The sequence below is a fragment of the Salarias fasciatus genome, chromosome 10 (assembly GCF_902148845.1).
Source record: "Salarias fasciatus chromosome 10, fSalaFa1.1, whole genome shotgun sequence".
Lineage (NCBI taxonomy): Eukaryota > Metazoa > Chordata > Actinopteri > Blenniiformes > Blenniidae > Salarias > Salarias fasciatus.
The window spans coordinates 3,856,865-3,884,023 of record NC_043754.1 but is presented as its reverse complement, the minus strand read 5'-3'; the positions used below and the strand labels follow the sequence as shown (position 1 = coordinate 3,884,023).

At 45.0% G+C, this 27,159-nt stretch overlaps 1 protein-coding gene across 1 annotated transcript in view; it reads right to left on the bottom strand.

Moving 5' to 3' along the window:
* Nucleotides 1–24,153, bottom strand: part of auts2a (activator of transcription and developmental regulator AUTS2 a) — a 311,150-nt gene extending 286,997 nt beyond the window's left edge. The window contains 2 exon segments of the mRNA XM_030100770.1: nt 21,530–22,235; nt 23,943–24,153. Coding sequence (XP_029956630.1) covers nt 21,530–21,808 — 279 coding nt within the window. The 5' untranslated portion in view covers nt 21,809–22,235; nt 23,943–24,153.
* Between the last annotated feature and the right edge of the window lie 3,006 nt (nt 24,154–27,159).

Here is a 27,159-nt window from a genome sequence, read left to right as displayed (position 1 = left end):
CATTGTAGTGGATGAGAAAATACCATCTTTTAATTGACTGGAGTTTTAATAGATCCTATAGGATATCCTAAAACATTATCTTTAGCTGGGTTCCTTGGGCGTTTCTTGGACGTTTTCATTATCCATTCACGTGAAAACTTACTGAAAATGAATTATTGTTGTCTGTCCACTGATCGCGTGCAGGAGAACTATTTTCTACAGGCATGTGCAGTGGCAGCGTCTCGTTTTTAGCTTTACGCCATTGATACGACTCCCAGCCTTTCTAAAAAAGTCCCAATTCTGGAGTCGTTCTGGTTTTCAGTGGCTACAACCACCCTTCTCATGTAAATGATGGAATCTTTGTGTTTTCACTTAAAAAAAACATTTAATTGGGGGCTCTGTGTGTGTGTGTGTGTGTGTGTGTGTGTGTGTGTGTAGGAGCTCCATCCTAACACAGAGCACACCTCAACAGACAGCTGCAGCATACAGCAGCGCTGCTCTGAGGCTCATTTAAAGCAGGTTCTATAAGCAAGAGTGAGGAAAGTGCTGCTGGACTCCCTCAACATCAACAAGAGCTTCGGGGGGAAAACGCTCAGAAGACGCTGCTAAAAGAGAAAAGTTGGCAGAAGTGCTGCTGTGATGCTTCTTTATGCCTTCATTGATCCAGCTGTGTGTGTGAGGACGCATTCATCCCTCGGTTTTCTCCTGAAATGAATCATCACTCTCCGACTTTTCCGGTGGCTCCGAATGAAAAGAGCCGCTCTGATGCGGCTCAGGCTCTGGATTTCCTCGCCGTCCACCCGGTCAACTAATTGCTCAGTGGGGCTTTCGATCTGGCCAACATCCAATTAGCGCGGCGCTCCGCACGTCCCCGCCGCCCCCACCCGGTCGCTCCTGGCACTCATCAGCATGCGGCTGCAGGAGGCTGGGTGTGACGGCAGGACGGACGGCGAGGAGGGCGGGGTCGGAGTCTGAGAGATATCGACCAGATTAAAGATGTTCGCTCTAAAGACCGGCGACTGAACTCAAGTTCTCAGCTTTGCTGAGAGGAACACCGAATCCTCTGGCTCAGTGGGTGTCAAACATAAGGTTTGGGGGGCCAAAACTGGCCCGCAAGACCCTCTAATCTGGCCCATAAAACCACCAAGCTGACAGAGGGAACACAACACTGAGACCTGAGTTATCGGTGATGCTGCCATGACAGTTAGCAGACGAGCATCAGCCTCAAAGCCATGCGGTTTGGTTTCGTTAGAACACGTTTACTCTGCAGCAGAAAAAAGGAATTCAAGTTTAAATCAGGGGTGTCAAACACATGTTAGCTCAGATGCCACATACAGAACAGGATGAAGTCCAACTCTGACCTGAAGGAATTAGTTTTTTTATCGATGAAGCAGTGTAATAATCATGAGCTAAACATGATTCCATCCACAATACAGTTCATTCTGTGAACCAATGCCTCCAACGCCGATGTTTTCAGCAACAATGCTGCACTTTAGCAATTTAAAGGATTCATAAAAGCCTCCATTATGATAGTAAAGCTCTGCTTTAGGGCTTTTTAAGCACTTTATAGGTGGAAATACATTCACATCTCGCCACATTTCTATTTTACGCCACTTCTCATGTGATAAACACAACAGCGCTGAGAGCTGTTCTCACTCATCGCATCACCTGCACCTCCAATATCAATCAGATTTTTTTTGGCAATGGTAATAAAACAGAATAATGAGACGGCAATTACGCCTAGATTCCGTCAAGGCTTTTTCAGAGTGTTCTCCTAATAGCTGCACATTACAGCGGCGCTCGGAGGCACTCGCAACCCAGTAACACCACACAGGCGAGGCGGCGAGGAAGCCGGAGCCTCGCTCCACAGCGACAAGACTTCAGCGTAATGCTTCCAATCATCACGCCGCCGCTACACACCCCGCGGACACGCACGGTCGGCTTTCACCGCCGCGATTCCCACGCCAGCAACCGGCTCGTCCTCTCATCACGGGCAGGGCTGGGAGAACGAAGGCGTGATGGTCACGAAGCCCCGAGCTGAAACAGATCACTTTCTGCAGAGGTCCTGGCTCCTGATGGTTAAGGCCGAGGTGAAACTTAAATACCTCCGAGCTTCCATACAGCAGCGATAGATTCATTATTCTATTGTAGTTTCTCTTTTAACCTCATGTGGGATTCATGAATCACCAGCTACCTTCATATATCAAGAGCAAAAACTGCTCTGACTGAGCTGTTTTCACAGAATACGACGCAAATTATTTAGTTTCATTTCATTTAGGTGCAGCAGCTCGATATTAATAGTGTATAATGCAGGATAATTAAAAAGTTGAATCAATCAGTAAAGGTCAGTGTGAGTCTGGAGGACAAACGTTAATTTTAGTTTTACAAGATTTACTGTCATGGTCCAAAAATATGGATTTCTCATTTCTAATCAGTTGTTTTCAGTGACTTGTTCTCCGTTTTTACTTGAAAATGTCACATAAACGGCGCTTTAAATGAAGATTTAAAGGGGCTGTATCATGCTTTTTTAGCTAGTCCAAACCCTAGAAATGGCATTGAAATGGTTATAGTTTATTTTTGGCGCAAAGGAAAAGTAATTTTGTGTGAAATAAAAGATTTTCTGGGGCTAATTCTGAAACCCGGAAGAGAAAACGCTCCGTTTCACTGAAATCCCGCCTCCCCCCCTGTGGACTTTGACTGACAGCATACTTCAACCAGTCAGAGCTTCGTTAGCTTCTCTAAGGGTTAGCTTTAGCTCTTTAGCTCTTTAGCTCTAGCTTCTTTACACGGAAAGACACGCGAAAACGACTTTTCCTGTTAGAAACTCACCAAGCGCAGACCCTTCTGACTCTTGCTCTTGCTTGACTGTTGCTTTCAGACGATGGTTAAAGTTTGTCTCCGTAATCGGAGTTACAAAAAGCAGCAACGCTGATTGCCGAGGGCCTGCGGGAGGGGGGCTCAGGGGAGCCATCTTCTCCGTGTGACGTCAACGTGGGAAACAGAGCGTTTTCACGGGTGCGGGAGGGGCTGCCTCTCTGAGCTGCAGAAACACGAGGTAAGCTCAAACACATAGGCACGAAGGAAAAAAACGCTTTGGGGGTGTTTTTGGTGAGTACATAGCCATATACAAGGTTAAAACAGACAAAAAGTGAATTTTGCACGATACAGCCCCTTTAAAGCATCGAAACTTCTCCTAAAAACTCAGACTGTAAAATTTTCCCTCTCAGCTGATTGTGGGTGTTGTGTGTGAGTGTTGTGTGTGAGTGTGAGTGTGTGAGTGTGTGTGTCATTAGCGAGTTCTGAGACATGTACTGGGAAGCGGCTGTGAAGCGCCTCTCACTGGACCACTCCGCAGCCATTTAACCAGGCTGTTGGCTGCCATTCAGAAAACTGTTTATCACAGCTAATGAATGGGAGAGCAAATGGAATTGTAATAATTTAATGTGAATACAATAATTAAGATCATTATCCTGCCGGATGATACTACCCACCAGTCCTACACTGATTCGTGGCAGCAGCACAAACCGTCACTGTTCACACTTCACTCGATGTTTTAAAAAAAACATTTGCAAATTAGCATTTCCTGTTTCAAAAAAAAAAAAAAAAAACTGTCCAGTGAATCCGGATAATGACTGTTGGTGTTGCAGAACAAAGCTTTTCAATGTGTTTCCATCAGCACATTTCATGCAGCGCCGCCGTTCATGATGCAATAATCATGTTGAACAGGCCGTTTCTGTTTCACGAAGCGGGAACAGGTTGAAAATCTGTCAATGCTCGCCTGAGGTTAAACCAGAGATGTTCAATAATTTAGCAGCAGCAGCAGGAGATTTCTAATCAGTAATGGACCTAATAGAGCAGAGCGGGCCCGGATCAGGACGGCCAGCTGGAGGTGGATGAGTGAGCTCCACCAAATTTATTCCTTCCTTTCAGAGTCTCAAATGTCCGTTTCAGTGCTTTTGCCAAGAGGAAGAACAAAACCGCGCGGCCTGGCTGCGGTCCTGAGCAGGACCGCGGCATTCTGGGTAGCTCAGGTAGTCCGTGGTCCGGATGTGACCCGGGCGGCGCAGTTAAAGTGGACTAGTTAACCAGGGCCGGCGGGGAGGAGGCGTTTCAAGCCCTGCCAGTGAAACACAGGTACACTCATTAAGGATTAAACACTCGGATCATAAACTGCTCTCGCGTGTTGTTTCGCAGCACAGCGCAGCTTCGGCTCCTTCCCACAATTCAAAGAGTTTAACTGGCGACGGTGAAACAGCCGCTTGTGTGAAAGTGTGTTTTTAGTCCTCTCTGTCATTGCAATGAACTCCGGGGGTTTTTTTTGTGTATTTACTGCTCGGCCAAACAATCGGCTTTGAACTGCTGTCAGTGTTTACGAGAGTTTAGAACAGAGGATTTTCACAAAGGACACTCGTGAAGAAAACATGCGGAACGGAGAGGAAAGCATGGACGTGCACATCTATATATAAAACATTCTGTTGGCTGTCTCATGCTCACAAACGTTTCAGTCGGTGTATAATCCAGGTGACCAAATGTTATTTTCCAAAGTAATCTAAAAGCCCAGATTGGTTGGTTTAACCTTTGGAAGGGTGTGGGAGGAGAGCGGGCCGGTATCATTAGGTGTGCTGCTCCGTCTGCACGGGGCCAATCAATGCCTCATCTCACAGGAGTCCTCCAGGGGGAGGAAGGAGCTCTGAGGAGGAAGAGGAGGAGGAGGAGAGGCGGCGGAGTGGCAGATCTGTCCAGAGCCTCCGGGGCCTCCGGGGCCGAGCCGGAGCTCGAACCCCGTGGGAGAGTCGGGATGACGGCGGCGCCGCAGACACAGGAGTCGCCACCAAAAACGAGAACACCGGAGTCCACTCGGCCTGCGGGCCACAGGAGGCGCGCTGAGCGACGGGCCGTTTATGCACACACTGTACTCTATATGCGCCGGACGGCCAGCTTCCTGCGGGCTGCGGAGGCAGCAGTAAATCACTTTCACTGCGTGTGGAGCCGTGCCAGCCGCCTTATCTAATGTCAAGAGCCTGGAGGGCAGAGAAGCTAACGCTTTCTGCTCAGCGGGGCGCGCCGGGCGACATGGACACACACCAGGCGCATGTTTTCACTGAGGATGTCAAATATGTAACGCACTGCCGTTAAAGAGCGTTTTTTTTTAAGGTCACCTGCGCTGCAAATATTCATAAATATGACGGATGGGACATGTGTTATGAGCAGGTATTAATCAAAGCCTGAAACAGCAGGAAAAAACAGAAATCAGCTGTTTCCACCTGAGGAATGACCAAAAGTTTGGAACAAAACCAATATTCATGTGAAATAACGTCATCATGTAGAGATGTCTCCTCACTTCCAGATTCAGAGGATCAAACACTCAATTCCATAAGAAGCAGTGACTATTTTACAGAGGGAAAACAACTACACGCTTCAATAGTTTAATACGTGAGACTTCTGTTATTATAATTCCATTTTTTCTTTCATTTCCATCTAGTTGTACATGCTGCAGTTTGATATTGTTTTTGTAACAACAGTAGAAGCTTTAGTCTCGGTTCTGTCAGTTATGTGTGTGACAGATGTATGACTGTAAACGCTCTTTTGATAAGTGATGGTGTGTGTAGACAATCTAATGGGAAGAAATGCCTTCATTTTTATTACACGTTATATTCATATAAAATACATTTATTTATTCATCCAGATTCTTTTTTAGGTTATTCTCTTTCTTTTTACATGTCTGTATTTTTTTGTATGTTTTAACATGCCTGGAACAAAATTAAAAAAATCATTAAAAAAAAAAAAAGCAGTGAAGACGACGTATGAAGTGAAAATGTGTGTTTTTTAAATCATAAAGCCCAGTTTGGTAGGGAGAACTTCCCTTGTGTTCAGTGTTCCTGGAGGCGCTGGATTCAATGCTTCCAAGGTGAAACTTTTCAAAAATGCTCCGACTCGGTCTCCATGGAAACGGGGGGGAAAACTCCACCTTCTGAAGACACTGCCACGGCCCATGAGCACCGGATGCATGCAAATAGTTTTCCTGCATTACCGCGAGTTGATGGAGAATAAGAACAAAAACAAAACGACCACAATAAAATGCAAACTACATCAATTCACACACATTTTCTGGAACCAGAACGCTAAAAACGAAGCGCGGTCCCAGTCGTGCAAACAGAGCCGCAGTCATCAAACCCCAGTGTGACTGAGAGGTAGAAACGCACGCCGCTTACTAACAGCCGAAAACTCCACAACGATTCATGAGGAATTAGTGCTGCGTCTGTGCTGGATCGCCGAGGGAGCCGAGACGCCGTCAAATCCTCTGTTGAGAGAAGTCTTGGGAGTGTGTTTGCATTTCCAAGCAGGCGAGCGGCGGCGGGATGCGAGAGACGGCCGTGACAGACAGATCTGTGAGCGTCTCTCCTCCTGCCCCACATAACAACAGCAACAGTGACAACATATTCCTGTAAACCAATCTCCGGCGCCACAACAGAAAGCCGATTGTTCCGTCTGAAACGGAAGCTCAGCGCCTTCTCCGAAAAGACACAGACAGCGGAACAGAAGGCCGCCAACACGAGTGGATTAGAACAGAAACATCGCAGAGCTTTTCTGATTCCTACGACGTCGTCACAGTGGCAAATTAATGTGTGCACGTGTTCCACGGTATGAAGGGAAATCTGTGAGGGACACTTTCTGGGAGGAATTATGGAGAAAAAGCCGTGAATCCAGCAAAATTTGTCAGAAAATGTCAGAAAACCTCTCCTATAGCTGCTGCTGCTTTATGCGTGTTTTTCATAACACCCTTACTGAAGCACATTCCTACTATTACTATCATCTGATTACTCCCTCCAGGGTTTTATAAAGAGATCACAGTGTGGACAGAGAACAGAGAGGATAATCATACAGGAAGTTCACTCATATATGTCAAAAAGTGCAACCTACCAAGTGAACAGTGACTATTGAAGCCCCGGCCTCAACAGCTCTGAGTAATCTATCAGGATTATTGGTAAATTACAGTAAAAACACATTCCGGCTTTATTTTCATTCAATGGAGGAAAATGTGAAAAAAGGAAATTTAAAATCCAAACTTCTTATGATAATAACAGCCGTCTGGAGATGAGAGTCATCCATATTTCCACCTGTGATTGAAAGAGATTGATCGGAGTGGCTCGTCTCCGGCGCAGGGTGGATGAGGGTCGGTGTGTGTGTGTGTGTGTGTGTGTGTGTGTGGGGGGGGGGGGGGGGGGTGTCTGCACTTCCACTCCTCCAGAAATCACTCAGACGGCTGAATCACCGCCGCGCTCTCAAAGCCGATGGATGTGACGACAGAGGCTTACACACCACTAACACACTCGCTAGGTGTAATTGGCAGCCTTGGGTTATTATACCGTGCACTATGGGGGGGGGGGGTGGGGGGTGGGGCAGGGGGGGTCTGCGGCACAAACAGGAGAAAACAGAGCAGGGCATTGTGGGAAAACATAATACCTTATCATGGGGTGTGCTGGCGGAGTGATAAGGCCTGCGTGGAATCGCCCACGGCCCGCTCCCACCACACACACACACACACACACACACACACACAGACACACACACACACACACACTACATCCTGCTATTAGCTGGCTGAGCTAAATCCATCCTTTCTACACAGAGGGTGCGAGCCAGGGTGTGTGTGTATGAGTGTGTGTGTGTGTGTGTGTGTGTGTGTGTGTGTGTGTGTGTGTGTGTGTTTCACACACACTCCAAGAAGTGCTAAATCAACAAAGAGCCTGCTGGCATTTACATAAGAGCACCTTTAGCTTGGGGGGAACCCTCAGATTTAAAAACACACTCCCGAGGAGGAGGGTGAGGAGCCGTGCACGAGGCCGAGGAGCCGTGCACGAGGCCGAGGTGAGCGCCGCTGCAGACACTCCTCAGGACTCCGACCATCACACGTCGACGCTGTTACGTTTTTTTTTTTTAAATTAGCCTCATTTGATCATTTGTTCTGCACATCATTCAGAACAACCACATTAACTCATGAGCCTGGTTGATGTAATTTATCTGAATTCATGACAGTTTCACTAATTGGATTACAGCTTTTATAAGTTTGAAGACATGAAATGTGGAAATCCGATGTCGAGACCAGGTGTGAGGGAAGGGGACGTTAAAACTAAAGCAGCACTCAGACAAAGCATCTCTCAGGGCTTCACAGGGAAAGAAAGAAGAAGCCATACCATGGGATTTGGAAGCAGTGGCTCGGGTGTGACGTGCTCCAGAGGACTCTGGATGAGCGACACCGTTACCGGAATCCAGCCTACTGAAAATAAATTGGTCTGAAGCTTCTTCTTAACTCAGAAACCCCATAAGAGAGGGCTGATTTCCTTTACTGTCTCAATGTGGTTGTTGAATTTCAGGTCTGACTCTATAAATACGTCCAGAGTTGATGTTGTGGGTGAAACAGAGTCGAGATGAGCACATAATTTATTTAAGAGTGCGAAGAAATGAATGTGTGATCATGAAAGGACACTTTTTGGCTATTTTCATCATAATTACAACATAAGAACATGTTCAAAAAGTGATCCTGAATGAGCTCATTATGGAGATTAATTTTCTCTGATCATGCACAAAAACCTGTTTTTGTCTCTGACAACAGGATTTGTGTTTGCTCAGATTTAATTAACTTTAGAGCTCTAAATAAAGAGTTAAAGTCTCTTCAAGCTAGAAAAAGGTGCAAAAGGCAGAATAAGTACACAAAACCTGCTGCAGGAAATCTGTTGTGTTGTTTCTTTGTGGGACATTACGCCTTAAAAGAACTGCGCTCAGGCAAACATTTACCCAAAGAGGCTTTATTTTAGTTTTTTTTCTTGCGGATGTGATACTGTGAGAATCTTTTTTCTCTTTTCTTTTCTCCGCAGCAGAAGGCGAAAAGTCGCGGAGCACTTACTGAAAACAATACGAGTCAATGTTTTCATTCGGGGTAGAGAGCTCCAAATCCATCTGGATTTCTGGAGCGGAGCTGTCCTGCCTGCACACACACACACACTCAGAAAAACACACCATAATATATACTTTCCATCTGTCAGCCGCAGTCACAGCCTCTCACACACGGCCACAGCGATTTGAGCAGAACATGCACGCAGGACTGGAGGCAGCGCAGTAAAACAGCCGCTCAGCAACGCGACTACTGAAGCATTTATTTACATTTCCAGGAACTACCTTCAAATAGAGTTGTTAGAAATTCTGCAGCATGAAAAGTGCATGTTTGAAATTCGAAGTTCATGAATTGAATCCAAGAAAAACGGATTCCGCAACAAATACGCTGATGTTCACGAGCAAATTTAATTTGCTTTCCATGAGTTTGTAATCCTCCAAGAATTACTTTACACAACATTTCTAAGTGAAAACTGAAAACCTTCATTAACAACAACGCTGCTCACGCTTAGTCACTGAAAACAACTTCTTGAAAACGAATCCAACTTCTTGAAACACTGCTACGATTGGCACATATTCTGAGTAGTATTATTTAACATACTTATTAGTAAGGTGGACTGTAAATAAAAATAACAATACATGTGACAATAAATGTCTCTTTTTCATTTGTCTAATAAACTCTGATTAGACCGTGGGAATAAAGTGATCACAGGAAGATTTGATCTTGACCTCCATGATTTCAATGACAGAAATAATGATGCTGTGATGCGGTTTTGCTGGAAATGATGTCGACTTTATTTCGACATCAATGTTTGAAGTGAAAAAAAAATTGGTCTTTGTGTTTTCATAGCAGCAACATTTTGTGCGTGGAAATGTTTACCCGTTTCCACCAGAAGCAGGTGTTGAAGCAAAACGTTCCACCTTGGGAAACGTTTTCAAAAAGTTGCGTGCCCATCAGATACGTCAATAAAAAGGCTTCACTGTCGTCTCTATTTTACAAACTGGTGAAGCAAATGTGAATTTAATACCAAGAATCCATAAAAAAGACACATTTTGCTTCCACTCCTCGCATCAATTAAAGCGTCGCCATGGCAACGGCGGAAAAAAGGTTGATGTAACATTAACCCGAGCGGCATTTATCGATCCGTTCTCTGTGATTACACAAATAGCGAGAGTCCTGTATGCAGAGCAGGCTGATGAATGACAGGTCGAACCCATTAGCTGGAAGCATTCACACACACGCACACACACACGCACACACACGCACACACACGCAGCTCTTGTCAGGAATTCTCAGGAAGAGCATTTGTCACAGGATTCATGCATCTCACACACTGTAATACCTCCATCCTCACTCCTTCCTCCAACGCTCCGGCTTCTCATGCTTTAATATTCCAGCCATGTAAATGCGGGGAAACTGGAAATTGGCTAAGCCTTCATGGTTGAAGATAGAAAAGTATATTAAAAGGCAGTCAGCGAGGCTTTTGGAGGACTTTTACAAGCTTGTCTACAGCTTGAATATCACCACAGATCAAATCTGGCCCATAATCACATCATTTGCAGCTTCCTGCCAGCGACGTCTAACCTCATCCTTCAACTGCAGGGGACACAGGAGCACTGACTGTTCATCATGCAGGAGGAATGATTAAACCAGAAGAACTGTGCAGCGTGTTGAACTGGATGACACATTTTAGGTGTGTTTACAACACAGCGGTGGCCGGAGCCGCTGAAAATGCAACACTCCAACCCCATCGTCGTGTAAACAGGAGAAAACGCAACTTTCTAGAAATGCTTGGACTCCATCTCCGTATAGACAGAATAAAGCGCTGCTACGGCACATGCCAAACATCCTCACTTCACTGAAGAAAAAATGCAAAATTGATGCGTTTTCACATAAAACATTGTCGTGTAAACGGGGCCTTAGTTTGACCACCACTTCCCTTACAAACAGCACTTTTCCTCTTTTTTTAACCTAAATCTCCTGAATGAACATTTCTATACCTGGAGCTGCTCAGAACGGTGGTTTTCCAGCAGGACGACCCGGGACACGTTAGCAAGCTCCAGTGTTCAGATGAACATGTGATTTTACCAAGAACTGCGCAAAAAAAAAAAAACACTTGAAACAATTAGCTGAAAGCATTAAACTGATAGCATTAGTTATGGCCAGAATTAAAGGATAATGAGTTGGAGAACCGCTACAACATCCAGCATTTATCAGAGAATTAACCACATTTCAGAGTGTACAATCTGTTCCAATTAACTAATTAGTGAAACCCTGAAATTTCTCTGTGAGAATCTCCGATAAACGCAGAACGTGTGGCTCCTTTTTTTTAATTTAATGGCCCAATAATTCCGATTTCGTCTTCCGCCGCGCGTCGGCTGAAAGTTCGGCGGAGTCTGTCAGCGGCTGATTTGGAGGATGTGACAGCTGAAATCACGAGGCCGCATTAAACGGGTTTCTAGTTGGACTGACTGTAACGCCTCGGGTCCCGCCGGATGAAATATCAAAATGCCACTTCCCGGAGCCAAACGCTTCCATCTGCCGCAAACACGATCAAACGCAGAGTGGATGGCCCCGAACCATTCCGCCGTGGATGCCGAAATGAAGTACACAACACCGCCAAGTGAAAAAAAAAAATAAAAAAAATCCCAATCTAATGGACCTGAGTGATTCAAGCATCTAGAGCAGGCTGGGGGAGGGAGGGGGAGAGGAGGGGGCTTCATACCCAGACAGCCATGGAGCCTTTAAATAGTATTTCAATATTATTTGACCTGGATAAAATGAAACAAAGTCCTGAAGCCTGGAGAGAAATCACTGGGTTTTAACACACACACACACACACACACACACACACACACACACACACACACACACACTCAAATAAATCTAAATGTTGCTCAATCGGGTGGCCGTGGATTCGGGTGACTGTAAACAATTCTGGTTTAGAGGTGTAGAGCTTATCTGAGAGCGCAGAAGTGGAAGCAGATGGGGACGGAACAGTGGCGGCTTGGCTGGAGGATCAGAGCAGAGACGGGACGGATCAAAGGTTCGACGCCGCAGGTGGAGATCTGGACGGGGCTCGGTCCGCTCATCCACCGGCGCCGAGACACACCCGCCCACACACACACACACACACACACACACACTCCTCACGGCACCTCCATTAGTATGCACGGTGCAGTTAAGCATGAAAAGGGTCTCTCTCTCTCTCTCTCTCTCTCTCGCTCTCTCTCTCTCAGAAAGGAAAAATATCTGTCCAAATGCGTGATGATGGAGGCCATTACACACAGAAAGGAGAAGCGTGACTCCGACCACAGTTGTACTTCAGAGACGGCGTTTCACAATCATCCCTGCCAAACATTTATCTTTTTTTTTTTTTTTTTTTTTGTTCCCCTCCGTCACATCTCTCCAAAGAGCCTTCCACAATGAAGGTGGAGATAAAACGGAAATGAAAATGGCCGGGGCGAGCGAACACACACACACACACACACACGCACACACACACACACACACACCAAAGAAATGTATTCTCCCTCACCAAGTCAATTATATTGGGATGAGATTTTCTCTTCCAGCCAACACTTGGATGAGGATCCACTGTGATTTTGTTTCAGGGCTGCGCGCCACATTACCGAGTGTCAGGGAGGGTTAGCCTCTGAAGAGGTGGAGCCATTAATCCCATGTTTCTCAACCGCTGTGGATGTGCCATTAACCACAGATTAGCTGGTAATGGAGATGGGAGTTGATGGAAATCGGTTGCCATTCATAAAAACCTCCGCAGCAACAACAATCCCACTGTGTTTCTGCAGAAAAAAAAAACAGCCAGTAAACAAACAGACTTCCTGTCTGATGTGAAGGAGAGCATGTATTCCACAATAACATGCACATTTCTGCTGTTTGCTCGGGTTGTCAGCCAACTAAAATGAGACGACAACAATGTTTTTCATACAGCATTCATGGGGGTTGAATAATTAATCTGACAGAAGCGCAGCCATTTCTTAAATGTGGTTTTGTAAGGAGACTGGCTGACAGGATCACTGTCAGCCATGTGGAGGAGTGTAAAGACCGGCGATCGCTCCCTCAGTCCCATTCCTTCTGCCTGGATGTCAACTCCAAACACCGAGGCTGCTTGTTGCTCCTTCCCCCTGCTGCTGAGCTATTTGTTTTGCCTGATTTCATACAAACACACGAGTGGCGCTCTCTCCCTCACTGGATGATGGCTTTGTGTGCAGGACTCGAAATCTAACGAGCATTTCGCACTGTGGATTCCATCTGCAGCCCGTGTCTGGATACAACGCAGCTACTTTCTGTTCTCGAAATCCTGCTGATTCTTTACCTCTTGTCCCTCTGCATCTAATGTTTAGTGCAACCCTAAATGCAGCCATAAAGCCTCCTAGTTTGGGCGATGGGATCTGCCTTGAGTGGATTTACACTTGGATTTTACAGCCTGTTGCCATTTACAGTCCAATCACCCGGGACACATGTTGGCGACAGATGGGAAACACCAACAGAGGCAGGAAATAAGCTCATCTGCAGGAAGTGATAGCAGTTTTAAAGCCTGTTAAAAAAAAAAAAATGAAAAAAAAGGCTGCAATACACAAAGTGCATGTTTTACAAATTTATCAGCATCTGTGAGACGACCATCCTCCTGTCAGCGCCGGTCCAGCAGCAATACGGCAGACGAAAGGCCTTTCACTTCACTTTCCAAATATTACTGGCTTGTTTGTATCTGTGTAATTCTGAAAACTGCATCCAACAGATGGCGAGGGAATGAAGTTTAAAGGAGGAACTCAACTTCCCAAGTACCGGCATGTAGCCGGACCAGAATCCTGTGACCAGAGTGGTTTAAATCCATCAAGCGGCGAAAAATAACAGTGATTCTCTCATCTGGATGGTTTTTTTTTCCCATCATCTACACACGTTACATTACTGCACACGGCACATCAGTCAGGCTTCCAAATGCCGCTAAATGAACACGAGCCACAAGGCGAGAATGTATAGGAAGCTGGGAAATTAATTAAAAGACTGGTGAAGTGGTATTATTCACTACGCGGGGAAAATCAGTCAAGGCTGCGCGTCGTGAGGAGAGCGATCGTCACCGTTCATCAACCTGCTTTCTCTCATAACAAAAAGCTGGTTTGATACTTTGTGCATCTTTAATTGCTGGAAATGTCTTTTCTTTTTTTTTTTTTTTTTGGATATTCTCTCTGAAACAAGCTGTCAATACATTTGATTTCGCATTAGCTTCAGCCTCTCTCGCAGTGAAGTCCCGATCAATGTGTACGTCTCTGCCTGCTCTTACAAGTCCTCCTCCTCCTCCAGGCAGACTTCTGGGGGCCGTGCCAGGGAAAATCAATTGTTTTTCAAACGCTGGCAAGCCGACAGCGCCGTCCTAAAAACAGCATACAAGGAGCGGAAACGCCAGACTGTTAAACTGCAACTCATCATCTTCATTCGGCCATAAGGAAGAAATCGTCCTTTGTTGATGTAATTACGGCGGTTGATCCTCTCAGCTGAGGCGGCAGGACTGTCCTTCAACTCTGCCTGAAATGTCAAGAGTTGCTGATTAACCGGGCATCGTTTGTTATCTGACGGTCTGAGAATTTGTCAATGAGGCCATTGTGATGTTCGCTGAACACCTTCCTCCACCTGCGAACACGTTTCAAGCGAAGCAGCCTCGGCTCTGATGTGTCACATGTCGAACACCCGCATGGGAGGAGCTGAAAATTAAATAACCGACGGTTGAAATCCACCTGCTAACTGGAGTCAACGTGCGCCTCCTCCTGCAGACACGTGCTTTCTACACATCCTCGTGGACTTTTTGTCGGAGTGATGCGCAGCCCGCAGTGAAACGCATTAAAGGCCTCTGTAATCGATCGACTCTCCGGCGGTCGGCGGCGAGCGGGCTGCTGTTTGGTCCAGTTAGGCATGACATGACAAAGCCAGGGCAAACCTCATGCAATATGTATCACCGGGGCCAGAGTGTTGGGTAGCATGCACACGCACACGCCGTGTTTGATTCCCAAGCGTGGCTGCAACAGGAGCAAGCATTTCAAGCAATCTGGAGGAAACAGGGCTCATAATTTGTAGTATTTTCCAGACCGTGACAAAGATTGACACACAAATTGATGTGGAATTGTTGTTATTGTCTGAATAAAACACAGGGTTTTTTTTTTTTTTTTTTTGTATTTTAGCTCCAAATGTTTCTTAGAAGCAAATATCAGAACTGACGGAGCTTTCAAGACGTTTGGAAGTTACATGTAGTTATTGAGCAACTCATTTTTCCAAAGAGACACTCAGACGACACCATGTTCATACTGGTGTTTGAATCATTTCACTGAAGAGTAAAAAGTACTGGAAGACATTTTTTTTTTTTTTTTTTTTTTTACATTTGCAACTTAAAGCTGCACAATATAGTATATTTAATGTGTCATTATTCTAATTCTCACATGCATTCTGCTTTCACACACAAAAATGTGATTATTCATTTAATAAATACAATAAATAGTGAAAACAAACTGATTGACAGAGAAACAAACCAATCTCAAGACACACATAATAACATTATCTTCTTACATGTTTGTCTCATAAATCACATCCTAGAAATATTAGTTGTTGCATAAACGTAATTTCTGTTCATCTAATGTTGACACCAGTACACATCTGTGTTAACTTTCTTGAAGCCATATTTTGTGGGAAAAAAACGTTATTGTTATAAGCTTGGATTATATATCTGTGAACCCTTACAAATTGCATTTAATTCATTCACTTGAAGTCGTTTCGATGGCAGCTGCCTCCTCTCTGCTCTGGAGTCCCTCAGGGCTCTGTCCTCGGTCCCATCCTCTCAACTGGCTAGACAATATACAACTCCACTGCTATGCTGATGACACTCAGCTCTAACCTTCCACTCAAAAGAAAGCAGATTTAGCAAAAAAATAAAAACCCGAATGTACAATTTGAAATATATCCCAAAAATGTAAAAATGTAAGCGAACACATTTCAGTGCATCATTCCTCCATCCTCCTCCTGTTATAAGCTTGTTACCATCCTGCACCCTGTGCCTCGCTCTTCATCCTCCTCTTCCTCCTGTAGGTAAATCTGTTGCCTTCTGTTTTTATGGTGTGTAACAAATTAAGCTCGAGCAGCAAATTATTTAGAGGAACAACAGAAGCTGCAGGAGCTCAGCGGGGGATCGAGAATAAAGAAATGAGGCGAACGCACTAATTCACACCGTCGTTCTGTTTGCTGTTGGGAGCATTATCAGGAGCAGCCAGTCATGTAATAGACTGCTGTTCACCCCCCGACTCCTTAAAGTTCAGACATGAAACCGAAGATATAAAGTTCACGTCTGGACAGGAGAGCGACTCCACATAAAGACAATTTATCCAAACATGCAGTCGTGACCGAGCATAAATTAGGTGGAAATAACGTCACAGTGGGTCAAGCAAGGCGATATTTCTGGTCAATGGGGCCAGGCGGAGGTTAGGGACCCCTTTCAAGTGGAACAGGAGAAACACGGCAAAGGTTTCAGAGTAGCAGCCACTCAATAATTTAGTAATTTCTTCAAGTGCCGTAATAGGTTGCCGCTCGGGCCTCTCTGGGTATAAATCTGTCTCCGAAGCGGCTCCTTGAGAAAGACAGCTGCTGCTGTCCCGACACTTTGATCTCAGCGCGGTGAATAAACACTCCACAATATGCCTTTGAAATTTCACGGTCAATTTCAAGGAAAAAAAAAAAAAAAAAAAGAGAAGAGTTTTATTTTCTCTGGAAAAATTAGCACAAGACGCTTTTGAGACATTAGACATAATGAAAAGTGTAATTTAGGGGATTGTAGCTCACTCAGGATGAGTGTGAGCTCATTATGGCTTCATTACAATAATAACAATCAAACCACTAATTCGCCATCAATGCGTAAGATATGTTTAAATCTGAGATAATTGGATTTTATCACTAAAACACAAAAACAGGCTCACCTGAAAATGTTTTTTTTTTCCCCAATCAGTAAAAACAAACCAGCGGGATTTAAAAAATCCACTCCATCCCTTTTTTTTTTTTTTTTTAATGCTCTAAAGATTTTGAATCAAATTTAGCTTTTGTCAAGAGGAACTATTTCATCTTCACACTCAAAACAGATGAGATGTTTTTTTTGCTGTCAATTTAATTGCACGTGTCCTACTAACTAAACAGACTTGTCAGAACCAGAACACAAAATAACCCTGATGAACTTTTATTTTCTTTTATTGTGTGCTTCTTCTGGCTGATGGCCAATTCTTCACATCCAAGAAGCCTGGCATGGTAAGGAGAGTTTAGCTGGTGTTCATCGCCATCACTTTGACCACTTCTCCTGCTCTCTACAGCAGGGCTCAAACATAAAGCCTGTGTGTGTGTGTGTGTGTGTGTGTGTGTGTGTGGGACAAGACACGTCTGCCTGAGGGGCCGTTCTGGGATTTTAAAGAAAAGTGTGAAAATTACAACGAAAACATCAATCCCTCAATAAAAACCAGTGCTGTTGTTGCTCTGTTTTAATAAAAGACTTGAGTGAGGAAGTCAGTGATGTAGCAGAAAAGATTATTTTTTAAAACAGCTAGCAGAGCAGCATTAGCATTAAAGCCATACTATGGGTAATTACTAATTTGGAAAAGCATCTATGTTTTAATAATTACTTCACCGTATTTTAGAAAAGATGTTTTTGTACTTAGTTGGACTAAACTCCCAGGTGTTTACATGACAGTGTTTTCAAGTGAAAATAGGAAACTTTCATCATTTCTTTAGGGAGTGTGGACCCCACAGTGAGGAGTCCGGCTCTGTATAAACGGGAGAAAACGTTACTTTTCTGAAGCGCTGATAATGCAAATGCACACCATATAGTTTTCTGTACATATGTGTGTGTGTGTGTGTGTGTGTGGTTTCACTACAAAACAGACAACAGCACCCACTCATGGCCCAACATAAAAAACACATTTCTGACATCGTTTTCAAAACGTTGCAGTGGAAACGCAAAACTTTTCTGAAATGAAATATGAAAAAAACCGAGACAGTTTCACCTGAAATAGGATCCAAAACAAAAATAAAATAACGACGCTACATTTAACCGGTTCGCTCCGAACCAAACCGAAGTGAGCCGGACTGATCGTTGGAACCACACAGCTCCTGCCGCTCTGCAGAGATCCGGCATCCAGCTCTCTGCACAGCCGAGTCTTCAGCCTCATCCCCAGCATGCACGCCGCTATCTAACTCTTTAACATGCACCACAAACACACACAGCCCTCCCAGAGGACCGCCGCGGCCCGAACAGCTGATAATATGGATGAAGCACGGATGCTTTTTCCATTTCGTCAGTCATTTATTTTCATATTGGCTTTTTGATCTTCTGATTTATTCCATGTTTTCTTAAACAATCGACTAAACAGGTCTGAGATGTGCTTTGTATGGAACTGGGACAAGACTGGGGGAGAAAAAAAAAAAGATGAGAAAATGCAAAACCAACAAATAAAGCCAGCGAACAAGACAACAAACAGCGTCTACTAAAAACAAGTTGAGTGTCTCAAGAGCCTCGTAATACAAGCTTTAGCTCGGAGAGCGCCGGAGAAAGTGCACAGCTAAGATATGAGCGTGCACAGGGAGGGCAGGCCTGGGAGCTTGGCGGTGACAGATGGAGAGCACCGGCGTATACCTCCAGAGGTCTGAACTCATCAGAATTTAACTTTAGCCAGACAGAAAGAAGAGATGCCCGTGCACACCTCCATTTATCCAGCCGGCAAGGCGCTGCGTCGCACGCCGAGAGGTAAACTCAACAGCACATAAAGACACGACAAAGCAGAAGAAATGCTTAAAATCAGAGCCACTGAAATACAATAAGCTCGTTTTCGGAGGATTTAACCTTGATGTGACCTGGCAGACCCTTCGGCCTGCTGTCCGTGTCAGGATTCCCCCGAGTCGCCCTCGGCCCTGACAGGAAGTCTGCCCCCCTGTAAAATACAGCTCTTCTTTCACCGACCTGTGAACAGCCCTGAGTGGAGAGAGTCAAGCGGCCCTTCACTGAGGAAGCATGACTCCACACCTACATCTTGGAGATTTGATCTAAACATGCAGCGCTGACCTTCCAGGCGAGCGGGGTCAAAGGCGCTCTCGTCCCGGCTCTGAGGGAAATTCATTAGCCGCTTCGTTCCAGATTCACACGCTTCAATGTCGGGTTTTGAGCACGAAGTGATGAAGTGAGAATCAAATGTACCGAGCTTCACAGACTGAGTGCTGAAGTCAAGCGAGACGGACAGACAAAGTTAACATTAAGGGGATCAAACAGGAGCCCCGCGGACCAAAACCAGCCCGCTAGAGGGTCTGAATGTGGTCCGAGGAGAGAGGACCTCAAACTTTATGACTGAAAGAGATCATTTCGACTCAAATTTAAGTTTAATTAAATCTATAATATTCCAGAATGTTTGTGTATACACAAACACGGCTAATGGCTTTTTTTTTTTATGAATACACTTTAAAACAGTTGACTTTTTACAGCCAGTTTAGCTGTTTTTGCCATTTCGCTTGTCTCTTTCTGTTCATCTTTTCCAGTTGCTTGAGCTCAGCTGCTTTTAGCCTTTTTAGCCACCTCAGCTGTTTTACTGACTCTTTTTTGACATTTTGTCTGTTTTCCGATGCTTTTCCACTCCCTTTATCCATTTTCAGCTGTTTGAGCCATTCCACCCAGTGAAGCCTTTTCAAACCATTCTTAGTAGATTCAGCAGTTTCACCCAGTTTTAATACTTTCAGACCACAATTTAAGAGTCATTTTGAAAAGCATTACCATGTATAGGAAAAGCAAAGTCAAATATTACAATAGGTTTTGTCAAAAGTGAATAAAATGTGAATATTTTTTCAATATGAATCCTCATATACTTCTCTCCTCAAACTCAGAAAAAAAAATAGGACTGCAGAAGTTACAACGCTAGAAAAACTGCTGTATAAACAGGAATTAGATATTTCCTTTAGCGTACACAGCTGTGTGCAGAAATCCTTACATTAGGAAGGTGGTGTTGCAGAAGCTGTTACTCAGAAAGCTCTCGGGGAGGTGTTAACGTGCGCCGCGCCGTCTCCGACCTGCGACATCGTGCTGCATTAATGAACTCTGACACTTTCTCGCTGCATGCATGTATGAATTAGCATGGTGCGCACACACAAACACAAAACACACACTAAATATAATCAGACTTAATAGAAGTCAGTGCAACTTTAAACTAGATGAGCCACTAAATTTGATCTGCATTTATCAACAGAAAGGTTCAAACAATGTTATATATGCATGGAGTGATCTGGTAGAACCAGATAGCGTTATTTTCACTTAAAACTTCTCAAAGTGTCTTACATCAGGCCAGTGGGGCAGAAACAGCCTATAACAGGCTCCAATCTGGGCCGACAAGTCACCAAAATGTGAAAACTGTGATTAGTGTGACAGATTTCTAAAGAGTAGTGGTTAAAATGTGAAATATAGAATATGGACAAACACTAGAGCGAGCGCAAAACCATCCAAGAAAAGTCTATTTTTTTTCCCTTGTGTGATCAATGAGATTCTTCATCCCTTTACTAAGCACTCCTATGGTAAATAGCAGAGCTCGAGCCGGCACCAGCTGGAGACAGAAATGAAAAGAACAACTGAGAGAAGGTCGAGCAGAACAAGGAGCAGGAAGAAAAGGACGCAGAGACACACTGTTCAATAGAGCGCCTCAGAATAGAGAGACGGAGAATCAAGACAGAAAGCCGCTCTCGAGCTGTGCAAAGTGTGGCTCCGACGCACAAAAGGATGCACTGAGGACAAGTGTTGCGGCACACATCCTTGATGGGAGTCGACACGTCAAACCAAAGATTGGTATCGCACTGAATGCATTAGAAAGAGCAAGTCAAGCGCCGTTACACCGGGACACCCCCGAGTCTGACCTTGCAAAGACAAAACTGCTTCCACTTACTGCTGAAACAAGATCAGGGCGAGCGCTGCACGCACCCAAACACAAATCTCTGCCGCCAGATTAAAGGCAGATTAACAACAGTTGCGGGAATGTACAAGTAGGGCTTTAATTGTCTTACACTGTAAGAGCAAATAACCGTGGAAGACTGTGAGTTTAGCTTCAACCCAACCTCAAATGAGACCACCGACAACCCGTAAATTTACACCACCTTCCACATCTGTGTGTTACATTTCCAGGAAATACAGAGCCATCAAAGTGAAATGCTTGGTCGTTTCAGTCATAATTCAGACGTATATCATTGGAAGGCAGCCTGCGCTCGGTTTGCATTCCAAGGAAAATGGATAGCCGGCACACAATAAATTACTCCCACTCTGAATAAACCGGAGTAACATGGATCAAATTGCTTCCTCGCTCCAAAGTGTACAAGGGCACAAACATCCACAATAACCAGACCCAACATCGCTCATCTGGTGCACGGCTCTGCAGGAAAACTTTTTGTGAAAACACTCAACAGCAGCAGCTCCTCGGTGACACAGATAGTAATCTCTGGCTACAGCTCCGCATTTAAAGCTACATCTGTTGAACACCAGCTGAAACCGCAGCCAAACGCGCCGGCGGGAGCCAAGAGGCCGAGCCTGCCCGGCTACAAAAGGCACATTTCTCAGCAGCAGCAGAGACAAACGAGGGCGAAAGAGCCACTCACCTCCAGAGCCTCCAGGGTCACGAAGCCCGTGATGGAGAACCCGTCGATGATGTCCTCCTCGGCAGAAGTGGACTCCTTCCGCTTCCTCCGAGGGGGCCGAGGGCGGGACGAAGAGGGCTCCCTGTCGCCCTCCCGCTCCGAGTCGGAGGAGAAGCGAAACACGGAGCCCTTGACGTGGTTGTTCCTTATCCCATTTGATCTCCTTTCCCGATCCCTCTCCGACCTTGACTTCCTCTTCTTCCGCAGGCCACTCGACCGAGGACCATCCATGTCCTTCATGGGAAATATCCAGATAAACCCTCTTCTCACGGGGGAATCAAAAACTCTTCAAAAGACACCGGCGCCGCTCGGCCTCCACTTGCCGGATATCTCCACAATATCCACACGGAAGTTACCACTGTGTACGATCCAGCGTGATCATGTAGCATCCAACAGATGAAGCCTTTTCATCTAGTCCCTGAACCAAGCCAGGCTCCACACAAAGATCCCCAAAAGGCGGTCCATCAAATCCTCAGATGGAGGTGTGAAACGATCTATTAAACGCGTTATCGCCAAGCTGTCGATTCCGCCAGAGGAAGGGCTTTTCAAGTTAAGGCAAATGTCTGCTCAGTGAACACATCCTGCCATGGCGAGTCGAGCAGGTGGCGCCACATCTTCCTTCACCTGGAACCGACTCCTCTTACCCGAGGTCAGCAAAGCCACCCTCCTGCAAAAATAAAGATGGAGAGACACAGAGAGAGAGAGAGAGGGAGAGAGAAAGAGAGAGAGAGAGAGAGCATGCATTTGCAACATGTTCACTCAGCAAATTCAACAGTGCATTTAGTCAATGAGCCATTTTCCAAAAGGTGCTGCATGGTATGCAGAAGGTGTTCCCCATAACGCAGGTGGCATCTGCTGAGTACACTGTGCTTTCTTACCCTGCCAGGTCATTATGCCCCGGGATGAGACGATTATGTGTTGTAAGTGCCCTTTTACTAGTGTCTCCAGCTCTGCCAAGCTCGCAACCTAAACTGTGTTTTTAATGATTCGATTCCATGAATAAATAATACAACATATTTTCTTTTAATTTGCTGCGAGCTAAGGCTCTTAACAGCAACTAGTTGTAGACGTGACCAATCATAAGTAGCAGAAATCGTGCATGTGACAGTGTATAGATGGCACACAGTACGTTTTGAACTAAGGTGGATTAAATAACGCCCCACAGTTCAATCCATGCGTTGTTGCTCATCTGCTTATTTCATGCAAAAATGCGTAACAGTTGAACATCAGCTGTCTATGACTGATTAGATATATGAAAAGTGACTTAAAGGCTCCTCTTGGAAAAGCAACTCTGACTTGTCAACATCCATTAAAATCACTCCAATTAGCTCACACTTCCTGACAACCCGTTTCTTTCCAGACATCACCTTGAACTGAACATCTCACTCATGTTTTCCAACAGAACACGTCTCGTGAACCAAAGAAGGTTTTTTCCTTTAACAAAACCAAGGAATGCCTCGATCCTGGACTCATGCCACCCTGCACGGTCGTACCTTTACGGTCTGACACTGATGGTATCTGCACACATTCAACAGCTTGCAGTCTCACTTTGGACATCCTGCAGACCAGGCCTCAAAGCCACCGAAAGTCCCCCAACATCTGACTCCCCAGTGTCCAACATTACAACATTTATGGTTTACATCACAGAATACACGCTGTACAAGCCCCACAAGTAAATCAACAATTTGCAAGCTGGAATATTCAGAAATAAATGATGGAGGACAGTGGAAAGAGGGAAGGCATCACACCTCTTCCTGCATCACCAATCTGTCACAGTCAACCACCATGTTCAACTTTACATTGTCTCCTTGGACACACAGGCTGTCATGTCATGCAGCTCATCTGGATTCTGCAGGATGCATGCACTCCTGCAAAGTCACATTTGTTAGAAGCATGCACATTTTTTTTTTAATGGATTCTCAATCTAACAAGATAAATTCCCTCCGTGCAGATGCTTTCTAACACCCCACCACCAACAACACCACCCAAATTCCCCTTCCCCATAATAAATCTTATGCATTTAACCTGATGCCAACACATGCAGAAAACAGAAAATAGATCTATCTGATTGGAACAAACTGTGTTGTTGGAGGAGAGTCTTTCCTCTTTTTGTCTGTCTGTGCTGTCAGTCCAGATCAGAGCTCAGTAATCCAGCAGGAGGAGGAGGAGGAGGAGCAGGAGGAGAAGCGGACTGCTGCTCCTCTGCCTCCTGCTCCGGCTCTCCCAGCTTCATTTTCCACTAGAAGACACACAACAAAAGCCAGTCTCTCTCTCTCTCTGCCTCTCTCTCTCCCTCTCTCTCTCTCTCTCTCCCTTCCTCTCTCTCTCTCTCTCCTGCTCCAAGACACGTCATGCAAAACCAAGAAATGCAAACCCTTGCGAGTGGGCAGGGACCGTCCGGGCAAGTTGAAGGCCTTCGATCACTTAAAAAACACAAAGCGCGCAAAGATCTGGAGCTGACAGAATAAATCCCGCAAAAGGGAGAGGGAAAAAGAAACGGCAATAGTGTCTCTCCTCCTCCTCCTCCTCCTCCTCTTCCCCAGATCCGAGCTTCAGGATCCCGGAGAAGGGAGACCGGTAGCGGGGCGCAGTGATACGGCGCTGCCGCAGTGCCGCTTTGCAGGCTGCGCGCTCCCTCCTCGGCGGAAATAGTGCAGCGCGTGGACGCTCCGTGCTCCGCCAGGATCACCGCGCGCACGCACAGAAAAACACACAGAGCAGGGGGGGAAATGAAGCACGCAGAGATTCCCCCGATCATCCAGACATTTCACTCATCCGCAGGAATGGATCTCCGCCGTCTTTCGGAGCTTTTACGCACAGATGTGCCGATAAATTATTCAAATTACTGTACACTCTATACATCGACAAAGTTACAGATTCTCTGGAGCCACAGTCATCCTATTCCTGTTCAATTAGGGGAAAAAAGTTATTTGTAATCGATGTTTTAATTGCTCTATAAACAAAAGATCTACAGATGTAATTTCTCATTATTAAATCTTTAATTCTAATCATTTTAAAGAACTGGCAAAATTAAGAAAAATGATCCTATCTTCTAGCCAGACAGCACTTCTGATCATATTTCTTCATAGTCAACAATTAAAAGTTTTAGCATTGGCTTATTATAAGAACTTTTGCACATAGTTCAAGGATGTTTTTGTCAAGTTTAAATTCCAAAAAAAAAGATTACTATCAGAAAATAATTTTAAAGCATAAGAAAGACTATATTTGTGGCATCAAGTTGAGATGGGTGTGAAGTAAGACATAAAGTTTGCTCATACAGACATTTAACTGTACCTCAGGAATAAATGTCAGTGCTTCACTCATGTATATGCTAATAAATAATTCAAACTACTGCACAGTCACAGTCTTATCTTATCCTGGCATCCCTGCAACTATAATTATTTTACAACATATTGAGTGGTTAATGTGTTGTAAGATAAAGTTTCAATGCAAAACAGATGCAGACCAAAATATGAAGACGGACTCAATATTACACTTGTTCTTTTTTAATGGATTTAAGCAGCTGTAAACAATAATATCTCACAGTGTGGAAACCTGCAGGGAATCTGGCATTTAAGAATAAACCACCTGGTGGAATAAAGCAGAGCGTAGAGGATTAGTTCAGTCTGTTTTTATTCATAAGGCTCAAATGAAAACAGTCGTGGTAGGGTTCTGCAGAACCAGAATCAGAGGTTGAGACTTTCTGAGTCGATGCTACAAACAAATTCTTTACGTTTCTTCCAACAAAAACCAACAATTGAAAAAGAATACGCAACTACATCCAGCCTTTACTTCACATCCTGTGTCCTCATGCTATCAAAATGGTTTCTAAACTTCCACTCGCGGATAAAATACTTCTCTTCATGTAGAATAGACGCTGCAGCTCAGGTGTCACATTATCATTTGGCTCATGAAAGTGACTGTAAGCTTTTCGCTTCAGGGACACCCGAGGGCCAACTAACTCATCTCTCCGCCCAACAAACAAGTCTGACCTTAGCCTGCTGCAGCAATGAATAATAAAGAGGGAAGAAAGCATATTTTCAGTCGACGTTTCACACCAAGCAGTTTACCTTGGTGGAGCTGGCTCCGGCAGGCAGAGGATTACTGTTGTACCTGTGGGCCGCGGGATTAAGGGCCTTGCCTTTACACTGCCTACTATATTACAATGCAGGTTAAAAAAAAAGAAAAAAAGCAGGTATGTTTGCTCCGTTGCGCCTGCTCAATGCGTTACTGGGAAGGGATTCATTATGCTCTGTACGATACGTTGTATTGATATCGTAAAGCCCTTGAGACCAAAACATGATTATGTAAGACTGCCTTTATTTAAAATCCATACAAAGCATTACATGCAAGGGGGAAAAAAAAAAAAAAAAACCTATTCACACCTCTGCTCTCATGGAAGAGGTCGCTTTGCTCTGATTCGAAAGGCGACAAACTCATTCAGCGTGCAGAGTTTTGAAAACACAAAGGATGGAGTCATGTGGACAAATCCATGTTTTTTTTGTTACATGGCAGCAGCTTTCTCTAGATAAAGCATGTACAAGATAAGGACAGCTGGATGAAGACACATCAGTTTGTGTTTTCATTTCAGAAAGGTTTCGCCTTTACATGGTGGCTTCTTTGAAACAATGTCTGCTTACACTGAAACGGTAGAAACGCTGGAGGCTATTATTGTTGTTTTTTTTGTTTATATTTTAAATGAAATCATTGAAGGCATCACAGTGGCGAGAACACGGACATTAGTCTGGATGGACGACGAAGTCAAATTGCTACGTTGACTCTCAAATCTAAAACTACCAAATCCAGGAGAATGTGGACCGGGAGTCATGACACTCTGGAGGAAAACGGCGTTATTGTCCATTTACTGAGCATGTGCAGAAGAACTACTCACGGCAGCCGTGGTGCACATGCTCAGTAGCAACGTTTCAGAAAAGTTGTGTTTTCAGTGGCTCTCAGCACTGTTGTGGTGAAATATTAAAGTTTTGCGTGTGTGTGTGTGTGTGTGTGTGTGTGTGTGTGTGTGTCCCGCAGGTCAGACACACGTGCTGGAGGTTCTCTGGCGGCTGAACGTTCCCTGCACTGGGCTGAACTCTGGTGAACCGGGTCCAGCAGAGGATGGATGCAGATGCACTGACCTAATTAATACACCGACAAATCAACCAACGATCGATTCCAACGTCATGAGCAGCCTGCAGTTTCATAATCTCTACCGCGCTGGCCGTGCTTTACCAGTCACGGCAGCATTACGCCGACACGCATCGACGTCTCGGTGGGCGAACGCCTCGGGGAGACGCTTTAATAACAACGCTGTGATCAGGTCAATTTGTGCACTGGGAGGTTTGGTTGCAGCTATATTGTCATTGTGATCAATTTTCCTCTTTAATAAAAGGGAGTTAAAAATAATAATAATAATGTCACACGTCTGGTGAGCGGGAGTCGGGGAATGTCAGCGGAGACGGGGGGCCGATGGGTGGGCTGCGTATTTTTAGCCTGTTTTAATGATGCCGAGGCTGAGTGGAGCGAGCCGCAGCACCTCCAGTCGCCCAGCGGATCGCAGCCCTCACAGGCCCGGAAGACTGATGCCCAGCTTC